This window comes from Cnephaeus nilssonii, assembly GCF_951640355.1.
Source record: "Cnephaeus nilssonii genome assembly, chromosome: 15".
NCBI lineage: Eukaryota > Metazoa > Chordata > Mammalia > Chiroptera > Vespertilionidae > Cnephaeus > Cnephaeus nilssonii.
Genome location: NC_137086.1, coordinates 17,785,471 through 17,797,979, shown reverse-complemented (window position 1 = coordinate 17,797,979; position 12,509 = coordinate 17,785,471). Strand labels below are relative to the sequence as shown.

Here is a 12,509-nt window from a genome sequence, read left to right as displayed (position 1 = left end):
GACACAGGCTGTGAATGTGTTTCACCTCTTCCCCAGTGCTTGCTGGATGTAATATTTCTTCTTTTTTTCCCCCAGAAAATTAACGTTATTCTAAAAGAAATCGTCTCTTGGCTCAGAATTTATCTTTATACATTTAGCCACAAAATCTGGGCTGAGATAGGAAGGAACTAGGCAGTTAGGCCATAAGTTCCAAAATATGACATGGGGTGCTTTTACAATGAAATCTGGCCCGGGGTGGAGAGGGGTGGGGAGTGGGGGCAACGTACTGCACCCCCACACAATGCTGAGCATCCAGTCAAACGAAAGAAAAACGTTTATCAACCCATCACTAGTTATTCCTTAGTTGCATTCATCAACCGCATCTGCCACGTGAAGCCACAAGCCAAGCCCCAAGCCTGGGTGTAAGATTTGAAGTTGGGGGGGGGGGGGGGGGAGATTCTGGCAAGGGACACAGCGGGTCCAAGGAAGCTATTTTGACGGTGAGGCATGCAGAATCGTAAGCAGGAGGGTGGGCCTGGGGCAGTCAGGTTTCACTAGCAAATGCCCAGAGGGCAAGGGAGTGGGATTTGGAGGCATGGATAGTCCCCAAAAACACGGCCTAGAAAACACATTGGTCAATCCCTTAGGATGAAAAAAATAAAATCACACAACATAATGAAATGGCTGTTTGATGCTGAGAGCTGTAGAGGCTCTTCAGGAAAGTGCATGCCCAAGAGGCGGCTGTGGTCTCTGAGCAGCAGCAGCCAGTCACGCCTTCACCTGTCGGGGAAGGGTGCGAACCGCAGCCAGCGTGGAGACAGGAGGGCCTGTACAGGAGGGCCACTTAAATGGCTGCGGAGAAGAAAAAATACTGCAAAGCAGCAGTAATTCGCTCCGTCCTCCGTCCTCTTCATTGCAGAGATGCACACAAGGTGTCTTTTCAGCGACTTTCCGTGTTGTGTGTCTGCCCAGTTAAATGCTGTTTCCCAGCTCCGAGACCTCCTCCTCCCTCTTTACTATATTCCAGAACTCCGGAAGGAGAGCCAGCCTGGTGGTACCGACTGTCAATAGCCTGGACTGCCTGCCAAGTCACGCTGATTGGCAGCTGGTGAGAGGGATACCATTTTAACGAAGGGAAGGCTAAAATGCAGAACTTCCTATCAGCAGTGAATAAACCCAAAAGGGATACAGCGCTGCTTGTTCTCTTCAGTCTCCCAGCAGAACACGGCTAGTGCCTCGCCTCTGCTCTCAGCTCCCGGGGGTGAGCCGAACAGGAAGTCAAGTGGGTGGACGTCATAAGCCAAAAGAGAGACCACTGTGTTCACAGATGAGCAACCTCCGAAAATGTCTCTGCAGGTCAACAGCAAACAAATGCTCACAAAGACTGGGTTCATGGATAAAAACCTTTCTTTCCCCCTGTGGGGGAAGGGATTTGGTGTGCTAGAGTACGCCAAGCAGATAGTCTTTTGGGATAAGGGAAAAGGGAACAATACTTATAAAGAACTGCTAAATACTGTATCACTCTTAAGCAACACGAGCTTGATAAGGCCCCAGGAATACATGCATATGAGGTCGACTATGTTCTCTCAAAATGCCATATGCTTTCCATTACTCCGAAGAAAACAGTGTGTGCCCAGAAACATTACTGAGCATTACTGCTAGACAGGCGATGGTTTCTCAGTAGATGTTTCTGCACTCATTTCCTTATTAACAGACTTCAGGTCTGAGTTTTCTAGGCCAAAATTCTGCAGGCGGGTCACGCTGACTGGGTAAGGTTCTCCTGTGATGGCTCCGTTTTACGTGGTCGTTTCTGAGGCCGGAAGAGTCAGGGATTAGCTATGACCCTCAAACCAAAATGTCCTGTTTTATTTAGATGGTTGTCGTGCACCGTGGACCACTGGTCATATCTCAGGCACCAAATGGTATTTCACATTGGGCCCCTGAGATTTCCAATCCTAATGCCCCCAGGGACGACAGAGGTGGGCCAGGGTGGGACACCAGGGTGCCCCGGGACAGAATCGAGAGCGCACACCCTCTGAGAGGAAGGCTGTCACTCAGCCCGGTGACGGGCGATGAACGCTTGTCTGTGGGCTGGAGCGGACCCAGAACCGGTCTTTGAAGGATGCCTGGGGTTGCTCCACCCCGGCTATGAAAACCACCCTGTAGGTGATGATTTTGATGACGTCTACGTTTACACAAAAGCGGCTCAAGCACACCATCTGCTCCTTTGGTTTCTAAACAACAGGGCTCTCGCTCACCAACACCCCGCGAGCCCTGCCTTCGGCCCTCGTCCGGGAAGAGCAGTCACAACCTGTCACTATCTGGCTGGCAACCCTCCCAGCCTTCCGCCAAAACCAAACCAAACCAAACCAAACCAAACCGCAAAGGGAGGTGATGTTTACAGAGGATGTTCTGTCCATCTATTCGTCCGGGCGAATGTTTTCGAAGCTCGGGAGCTCCTGAATTCTCTGTGACCATTTTGTCACCTTGTGTTTTCACACACACACAAAATAACGTAAGCACATGGGTCATCTGGGTGGCAGCTCGGGAACGGAGCACAGCCCTGTGACCTCGGTTTCTGCGTGTGGGTTTGCTCCACTGTCACCCGCCGCCCTCGGAGCTGGGCTGGCGCCACATCTACTCCTCCGTGCCGGGAAATCTCCACGTCGAGAGACGATGCCACAGGCATCTAGGTTCCAGCTGTGCGTCCAAATGACCTCTGAGAACTGCTTTCCCTGAGCTGCATATTCCTCGTCTGCTTTTGTTTTTATTGAGAAGAGGAGCCACAGGAAACCGGTCTCTGCACTGGTGTTAGAGCCACGGAGCACAACACCAATGGCATCTTCTCCAGTTTCCGTATGAGGAGAGCATGGCCCTGCCCAGCGGGCCTGACTCCATCTCCCTTTTCACTGCGGCGGCCAGGAGGTCGGGAGCCTGCCTGGAGTTGAACTCCAGCAGCTGGACAGGTAGGATGCTCACGGCCCGCTTACTTGCAGGACCTTTCTTTCTGCCTTTCACTTTTAGCCTTTATGTACTAAGCTATGGTTCCGATTCTCTTTTTTCACTCATATTTTACCACCACGTTATTGTACCTATTCTCATTGTAAGGTTGCCTTAAATCCTTTGTGGATAAACAAGGCTTTACACACACACACACACACACACACACACACACACACACACACTAGACCTCTGCTTTTCTTAGTTTCCTGGGGCACAAGGTGGCAAATAAACATCCACACACATACGAGTGTGTGTGTTTATGTGTATGCTGTGGGTGTGCAAGGCAGGTGTGCATAATGTGCTTATATATGTCTAAAGAAGTCAAAGACAGATTTTTGAGACGGAATGTCCGTAAACAGTATTCAGCAGGACTATGACTCTTCACAGTATTATAGTTTCTACTCTCATCTACACATGAATGATTACTAGAGCAACAGAGACGCTGAGAGCAGGACAAGAGGAAAGACGAAGACCACCCAACAAGCGTATGATGGCAAGAAGAGGCAGTCCTGGAAACACTGTGACTGTGCTTTGTCGTCTCAACATCTCCTCCTGGCAGCTGGCACGGCCTGTTCCTGAACTCAGAGACTTTTAAAAAGTGGGGCTCTACACAGGGCAGGCCCCGGAGGTGAGCCCAGGCCACTGAGGTGGGGGTGTGTTCACTAGCTGTCCGAGTCACGTCATATCGGAGCGAGACGTAAGGTCCACTTCCAGAGAAGAAAGGCACGAGGCTTGGGTTCCTACATCCAAGAGGCAAGGGAAGAAGCGAGGCCACCCAGGGGCCACCACAGCGAACTGTGTACCAGAGCTGGGACTTCCAGGGCAGTGGTCGGCAAACTCATTAGTCAACAGAGCCAAATATCAACAGTACAACGATAGAAATTTCTTTTGAGAGCCACATTTTTTAAACCTAAACTTCTTCTAACGCCACTTCTTCAAAATAGACTCGCCCAGGCCGTGGTTATTTTGTGGAAGAGCCATACTCAAGGGGCCAAAGAGCCGCATGTGGCTCGCGAGCCACAGTTTGCCAACCACGGTTCCAGGGGACAAATGACTTAAGCTCAAAGTGTCGGGCAGAAGATGGAGGACCCCCACAAACGAACCCCTCTGTGGGCTGGCATTAAAGCAGCCCCCCTGTGGAGGGAACGAAGATGGTCTGAGTCAGGTCACTCACGCACCCACCCAACTAAACCTGGGTGCCCTGCGTGAGGCAGACGGTGTGCTAGTAGCCCAGACGCGAGGACAGACTGCAAGGACAGACTGCCGGCCTCTGGCAGCTCGGGTTCCAGAGTGAGAGACAGACGCCACACTTGCAGGGTGGTGAGCACATCTGAGATGCTGGGAGCCCAGGGTCAGGAGCTACTATTTCCATCTCAAATGGTACGAGTTAAATACCCACAGAAAAGCACCTACAACCAATTAAACCGCAGTGGCGCCAGAGAAATCGAGTCTGCGGGGCCATTTGCTGTTTAGCAGACACTGCTCCTGGCTGCATGACTGTAGGGCTATGGAGAAGCATCGAGGAGAGAGGGATGGAGGGAGGCACAGGGGACCTTTTCTGCACGTGAGGTCATAATTTAAAAGGTCTTTAGGTCAGGAAGCTCACCCCACCTCCTCTATTCCCTGGAATGTCCAGGACAGTGTCTGTGGATGTGAACAGGAGGTGGGAATGCAACATAACAAGGCTGCTTGCTCTTGAGGGACAATTCCAAGTGCTTCACGTGTAAAACCTCAATTTACGGTCGTTCATTCCATTCTACAGATGTGGAAACTGAGGTCGTTTGGTTCCTGTCTCTGTTCTCTCTCAACCACAAAGCCACCTTGCAAGTATTTCTTCAAAGCAAAACAAAACAATATGCGACCACCGGACTGAAAAACTACGGGGCGCAAGGGAACAGGACTCAACTGTCCTGCAACCTTTCTTGTGGGGGAGGGGAGGCTAGGGGGAGGGCGGACCACCTTCTGAGCTGATTTCTTATGGGCAGGCATGATAGGTGTCAGTCTGTGCAATTCTGATGCCTGTGTCCCAGTCCACCTTCATGTTCCTTGCTGAGTCTAGGTATTGACGAAGCAATGCGCTACAATTACTGACGTCTCCCTGGAGTTTCACTCTGTGGGTTTCTTCTGGAAATCCTGATGGAGGGGCTTGTGTTAGGTTCCCCTTTCTTCCAGCATCTAAATTCAATGGACGCCCCGTCCCCAAACACCGAGCCCTCTCACGCAAGGTGAAAGGGAGAGGTGGATTCTATTGGAAGGAATCCTGTGACCGGAGAACCCTGTTTCTGGGCCACGGGACTCGAACTGAAAGCAGGCCAATGCCAGCGACCAAGCACCGGCCAGAGATGTCCTCTCTAAGCAGAAAAATGTGAGCCTGGGGGAACAATGTCTTTTCTGTTTCAAACTGCGGCTGCTCCCCTGGGTGTCAGTTCCATCCATTGCCTCCTGGCGGCCATGAGAGGAGGGAAGGATGACAGGAGCAAGTTCATCACAGGGTCTATGATCTTCTCCTTCTTTTTTTGTTTTTTTAAATCCTAAAATTGCCGTGCTCCTGAAACTGCAGAGTATGACAGCTCCACGCAATTTGCTATTACATTTCCAAAATTCTCTTTCTGGTGGTTGGGATGATGATTCATTCCCTAATGCCCCTTACCGCTCGCAGGGACCATAACCAAACCTCCTTTGGGAGGGAGCGTCTGTCAGCAAGTCCCTGTGTATATCCCCTGCCCGATCAAAGGCAGAACCGGCTGGATGGAACCCTCCCTCCTCCTCCTCCTCCGGCACCAATGTCCACGCTCTGAGAACAAGAGACCCCACGTACCATTAACACATTCAAAGACATCACAGCACTTTCCAGGAGTCCCATCGCCACGGGAGACTATGCGGGGAACGGATCCCACCTCACACACGGGGAAACCACATAAGCCAGAGAGACACTCGCATCTGAAACCAAAGAAAAGGGAAGGAAAACCCCATGAATAAACAACAACACAGAAGTGGGGAGACCACAAAGTGGCTGTGGCCAGCGAACTCCACGGGATGACCCTGTTCCTGTGGGTCCGGTGTCCCTGGGGAGGCGGGAGGGGCTCCAACGTAATTTGCATGCCACAGAACTAAGGCTCATCTACGTAACACACACCCAGACTTCAAATGTTTACCATTTTGACAGAAATATTCCCAAATAAATGCATGACTTTGTTTCTTATTTAACGAGACCGTATTGAGCATTAACATCTTGCTGAGGACTCAGGGCCATTGTTATGGGCGTGCACTGTGTTACCCCATCAATCACCGGGGCCGGCTGGGTCACCGCAGAGGCGGGCTCCCCAGTGCCAGGCTGCTGCTCTGCTGCTGACCTGTAGGTATTTTCCAGAGGTTTTTCTGGCTCTCCTTTCAACTATGAAGTTATTGGCTTTCCAGTCTTTTTTCTTTTCTTTCTTCCTTTTTTTTTTTTCTGTGTGTCCAGTAGCACCCTCACCACACTAATTAATTTGTAATTGTGTCTACCAGACTCTCACTGGAGGCTGAGCAGCTCTTTCTATGTGAAGGGCCTGAGCTTCTGTAAGGGGGGGGGGCTGTGTGATGCTATTTGGAAGAGGACAGTCTTAATCTGGGGTCGTCTACGCTGAGTGTGCCTTCCTCACTACTTGCACGAATGAGGTGCCCGAGGGCCCGAAGCTAGCTCTGCGGGCTCGCACCCACAACTTCAACGCCTGCTGTGAGACTGGCCTACACACAGGGAAACAGCGGCAGGTAACCATCAGAGGAGAAAGGACCGTGGCCCACCGCCTGCTGGTCTGAGGGAAGGAAACAGGAGGCAGGAAGGAGCAGCGCACAGCAGCCGGGCGTCAGGGTGCGAACGTGATCCAGGGGAGGAGCAGGGAGCCCGGCCCTGGAATCTCCGGGGGCGCAAGCATGGTCAGAGGGTGGAGAGGATGGCTAAGGGGGGTCCCAGGTGGACGGCAGTGAAAGGAAGATCTCCTCAGAGGAGACACCTTACAGGAAGTGTGTGGGTGTTTCCCTACGGTGGGGGCAAGAGGAGAAGGTAACGCTGCCGGCAGGGAGGGCCTAGGAGCACATTCATGAACTCCGGTTTACCCCCTTCTCAGGTCAGGGATTACAGTGCTCATCTATCGTTCTTCGGATCTTTAATACATTAAAATACTCCTGGAGTCCGCGAGAACCTCAGTATCAGGTCCAGAGGTTTAACTGCATGACTAGGGAACGGCGGAACTAGAAGGAAACAAAGGGAAGTTAAAATCCGCACCAAAGACCATTCAAGCCGCCGGGAAGGTGTGGAAGACCGAGGCCGGCATCTCAGGCTTCTTCCGTGGGGCTGACGGCTACACTGGATTCCTGGGGGAAGCGGGTGTTAGATAATTAGGGTTTTGCTGCAATGGTATTTCTGCTTATGGTTTAAAAGGAACGTCTGCCTGCTTTCCGTGAGTGGAGCTGGGAGCTCTCCAAGTATAATCTGTCTTCCTACAGGAACACCACCTACAGGACCGAGTCAATACGAACTGGGCTTTTAGTCCCTAGCAGGGTTATCCTTGCGTCTTTCATTTTTAGGTGCCCCGCCCCTGCAGCATTAAGCACGTAACCATAGTACTGCGATAGTCCAGTAGCAATAAACTGTTTACATTAAAATGATTACGTAAATTGTAATCACTGGGAGGCCCCACCCAGATCCCAATATCTGGATGTGATTATAACGAGAGAGTCCTACCAGAACAGCTGGGATTCACATTCTTGCCTAATCATTCTAATTTAAACTCCAAAGAGCAGACAAGCAACCAAGAAAATGTGCCTTCACCATGTTGTCCTTCAACCCCTCAGGGACCTTTCTACTGAACAGTATGTGCCCTTATGTGCCTGGCTCTCTGCTGGGCTGTCAGAAATCACACCGACCTGAGAACCATGACCAAGTGGCTCTGCGTCCTCTCTTTGCCCTTTAAGGTTTGATCCAGGTCCCAGCATTCAAGTATCTCTTGTTTTCCTAGAGACTCACCTCGGTTGTCCGGTGTCACCAGCATGTTTCAGAAGACCTGACACTGCACAAAACTGCCCTCGAACCCACTGAGAAAAGGGAGACCCTTTTGCTGAAGCTTCACTTCTAAACCAGAGGGACTGCATGGGAAAGGTCCAAGGACTGCATATCCCGGCTTCTGCTTGCTGGCCTCCTCCCGGCACCGTCCCCTTCTCTGCATCTCCCTGGGCAAGCTCTCCCTACCTGTTGCCTCCTTTCGACTTCTCACAGCTTCCCCTGAACTTGAGACTTTGCAGATGTTAAAGATCATGAGCACCTTGATATAGACAAAAAAATTCTTGAGGAAAGGTGAAAGTCTGGACTCATGGCAGGTAACTATCAAGCAACGAGCTCTGGGGTTGAAACGTTATGGAACAGCCAGTTTTTTGCAGGCCGAAAAAGAGGTGAATAGCAATTTCACATAGTTCAGCAGAATGCAGCAGGCATGCGTTACCTTATGTCTACACTTACTCTGTCAGGTAACAAATGGGGGACGCCACCAGGACCCTCATCTGCCAAGGAAATTTATTATGTCTACAAATTAGGTGAGTCCAATGTATTCTTTAAAGGATTAATTATCCCGGATTCTCTGGTTTCCCAGCACGGGAGGCAGGCATGCTTCCCTTTTCCAGATGAAAGTAAAGACGACCTCCTGTCCTGTGTTTTTCACTAGAAGAGACTAGATTTTTTTCTATCAAGTCACGAAAAGGAAACGCTGAATTACAGAACTGAAGCATGCAAACTATACCTTGTCCTCACCAACTTTTCTCTTCATTTTTATTCTTTTTTTTTTTGCACCCCCCCCTCCCCTCCCCCGCTATCTTCCTCCTACCTTTTATCCCAATGCCTGAATAAAGAGCAAGCAAGGGGATGGAGAAAACGTGGATTAGTGGGAGGGACAGCAGACTAACTCGAGGAAGAGAGAGACGCTTATTAAATTGATGTCACCCTTACCCTTCACGTTTGAAACCCTCCCTCCACCTCAAAGTCTAGGCTCTAACTTGGTCCCCACTCACCCAAAACTCTCCTTTCCCAAAACTATGCCATCTCCATCCTACGGCTCAGCGCCTGTACTTCGTAGTCAAAAAATCTTCAGTTACTCCTCACTTGGTTGCTCAACTTCTCAGCCTTGCATTCAACACCCTCAGGCTCACATACCGGTTTCCCCAATCTCTCTCTCCCAGTATTTCTCTTCATTTTCCTTACGCTACAGCCACATTTTTATTCTCCAAACCAGCCCTGGCTGCACTGCCCAGTCCCTCTCCCCACCCCCTCCTCTCCAGCTGTCTGTCTAGATCCCATCTGTCTTTCTAGGCCAGCCTCAAATAACTCCGCACTTTTTCAAGGCCCTCCTCCCACTGTTTTGTGGCGACTACATAATCGTCTTCCCACAAGCTCTCTTTGGATCTACCATGTAGATTCGTTAAAGAAATACTTTTTAATGATGAAACAGAACAGGAGATGAGTAAACGGGGGACAATATTAACTAAACAAAACAAAAGAAAGTGAGAAGGAAAGCAGTGAGATTTCTATATTGTGAACTAAAAAAAAAGTACGCTAGGCATGATACCTTGAAGCAGAAGTGCTGAGAGCTCAAATTATAAATAAAACTACAAAAATAAAAAAAATTTAAATAACAGCATTGAGATGAAACTCACATAGCATAAAATTCACCCCTTTTAAGTGTGTTAATTCGGTGGATTATACTCACAGGGTTGGGCAACCATCATCGCTACCTAATTTCAGACCATTTCCATCACCTCGAGAAGAAACCCTGGACTCTCCACTCAGCCTCGCCAGCCCCTGGCACCCACTGGTCTATGCTCTGTCTCTATGGATTGGCCTAGTCTGGGAAGTTCCTATAAATAGACTCATACAATATATGCGCTGAGGGCTTTTAAACAAGGAGCAAACTGTATCTGCAATCTGCCAGAAAAATCAAGCCTCTAACGTTAACCTCAGTATTAAGATAATGATCAATCAAGGTAGCATATCAATAAATGTTTGCATAATGCAATCACAGCTAGAGCCAGGTGGATTGGTTAAGCTTTTTCTCCCTCAAACAGGTCAGGGATTCAGCTCACTGGGCATCTGAGCGCCCAAGAACAATGATGAACAGCACTCAGAAATCATCTCGGCCCCTAGAGGGCACTCCCTTCCTTAGGAGGCTCCTGAGAGGCAGTGCACATGTATGCTTCATGTTTGCTCCCTGGTCTGCAGAGTCCCAGGCAGGCCAGAGGCCAGGGTCCTGGCACAGCTTACAAGGTGCTTCTAGTCCGGCCTCTCCTTATCTTGCAGCTTCCAGGTTCCACTGGTTCCTCCTTAGGCCCCGCAGCTGAACAACAATGGCAGCATGCCATTCACTCCATCCACCCACCCCTGCCCCGTATCACCCTGTGCCACAGCTCAGATGTCCACACGCCTAACATCCCGGCCTCTTCTTTGCCCCGGTGAAGTCCACACAACTTAAGACCCCCTATTCTACAAGGCCATCTCTGATCAAGGAGCGGCCAGGCTTAACTTTCCCTCCTCTGACCTTCAGACGTACCCCGGGGTGCTGAACTCTGGGAGTGTACCTGCTCATCCCACAACATCAAAGTCCTACTTTTTCTCCTGTGAATTCCGCTAGTGCCGGGGACACATCTTTGTCACATCAAGGAAAACAATGAATGATACAGGCATCCAAACAATCTGAAATGATTATTTTTTCATGGCTAATAAGTCAGAGATTAGGCCATGCATTGGTTTTATAGTTTTTATTTTTATCAGTTTTAGATCGCGAGCTGATAGGTACAACCTCAGTGTGTGGAGGGAAAGACTATGGGGTTGGTCTGGAATGCGGACAGCAGAGTGCTAAACACAGACTGCTATTCTGCGAGAGGGGGCCAGGGCTCCACAATCTGCCTGCGTAACAAGCTCTCCAGGGGATCCCGCTGGAATCGGGGACCCACTTTCTAAGAAACTGACTCCTGCCGGTGCAGGCTCTCGGTCACCATAGCTTACTTTGCACTTTCCACCGGAAGAGGCCAAGGTCAACTAGTTTGAACATCTTAACGAGAATGATGATTTGGAGCATTTGCTCTCGATCATTTACAATCAAGACTCCTTCCTGTGAGTCAGGCGCAGTGAAGAAAAGATCGACTGAATTTACTATCCAACACAATCACCACCACCCCCCGCCCCCTGAACACGGGTGACCACTAGCAAGCCACTTAAACTCTGGGATGCTCCGTGTTCTCAGCCATAAAACGAGATGGTTGGACCACAATGAGCTTTCTTCTAACTATAAAATCCCATGGTTCTCTTATTGCCAACCCCATTCCCATCACTGCCACAGTCCGATTCTGGCCCATCCCTGCCTACGTACTGCCTGCACCCCGTCCCCGGAGCAGACCACAGCCTCATGCCCCATGCGGGTCTCCTCCTGGCAGCAAGAACCCCGGCCTTCACACCCAGCTCAGGACAGGCCTTCTCTCTGAAGCTTTCTTGTTCTTTTCTTTTTTTTTGGAGGGGGGAGGGTGGGAAAGGGAGGAGATGGGAAAGTATACTTACACACTTAGACATCCACTACTCGTTTTCCTTTCCTACGAAAGAAGACCGAGCTAGGCAGGAAAGCAGCAATATGCCCCACATATTGTCTCGTATCGCTAGGCTGTCTTCATAACCAAGTTAGGGCCTCATTACTAAGTAGAAGAATCAATAGTTTGCTTTGCCAGAAGGACTAGAGAAACCACAGAGGATACTAAACTATAGGGAACCGCCAGAAGGGGCCGTGGGGCGGAGGAGTCCTCTTTGCTACTCCCATGCCACTCAGCAAAGCGCAGGGGCGCCCTGGAATGTGCCCTCGTGGGGGGCGCCATGCAGAGCTGATAGTCAAATGTTATTCTAACATCCCCTGCAGTTAACTCCTTGGGTAGAGGAGGAAATCAGGAAGCAGCAAACCATCAGACTCCTCACGTTCCCCAAGCACATCCAAATCCCTGCCCTTGTCTGAAGAAAAACCGACTCTGTGGGGTCCTCCGTAAACGATGCCTCCCCACGCTGCTTTATCCCATGTCTGAACGGAGTGCCTGAGCCCTTCAAAAGGGGAGAGCCACTGCCTATAAATCAAAACCACTCTCCACACGTGGGAGGTTAGGTCTCCTTTTAGTCAGGAAACAAGGATAAACACAGAGTTAAAAGGGCAAAGTACTTGTGCTACTAGGATTCCACACGGTGTATTAATGAAATAACTGTCCGGAACGGAAAGTACAATGACCCACAGAACATTCCTGTGCTGTAAAAAGTAGCTCCAACTTTAATGAAATCTAATGTACTCTCTACTAATTACATGTACTAACTCTTTCAGGAACGTATTATGTTTTTAAAAAGAGGCTGCAAAGAAAACATCCAAAAAGAATGGGTTTCCCACCCGAGGGTCAAACGACCATTTGGAAAACTGTGTTCCTCCCCATGGACGTTTCTTAGTGTTATACTTTTTCTCATGTCTCCCAGGAGAGATTTA

The 12,509-nt window shown here is 49.9% G+C and overlaps 1 protein-coding gene across 3 annotated transcripts in view; it reads right to left on the bottom strand.

Moving 5' to 3' along the window:
• Positions 1-12,509, bottom strand: part of CRIM1 (cysteine rich transmembrane BMP regulator 1) — a 175,937-nt gene that overhangs the window by 68,582 nt on the left and 94,846 nt on the right. For all 3 annotated transcript variants that reach the window (XM_079792690.1, XM_079792688.1, XM_079792689.1), the window contains one exon: positions 5,801-5,922. In XM_079792690.1, the coding sequence (XP_079648816.1) occupies positions 5,801-5,922 (122 nt within the window). The remainder of the gene's footprint in view (positions 1-5,800; positions 5,923-12,509) is intronic.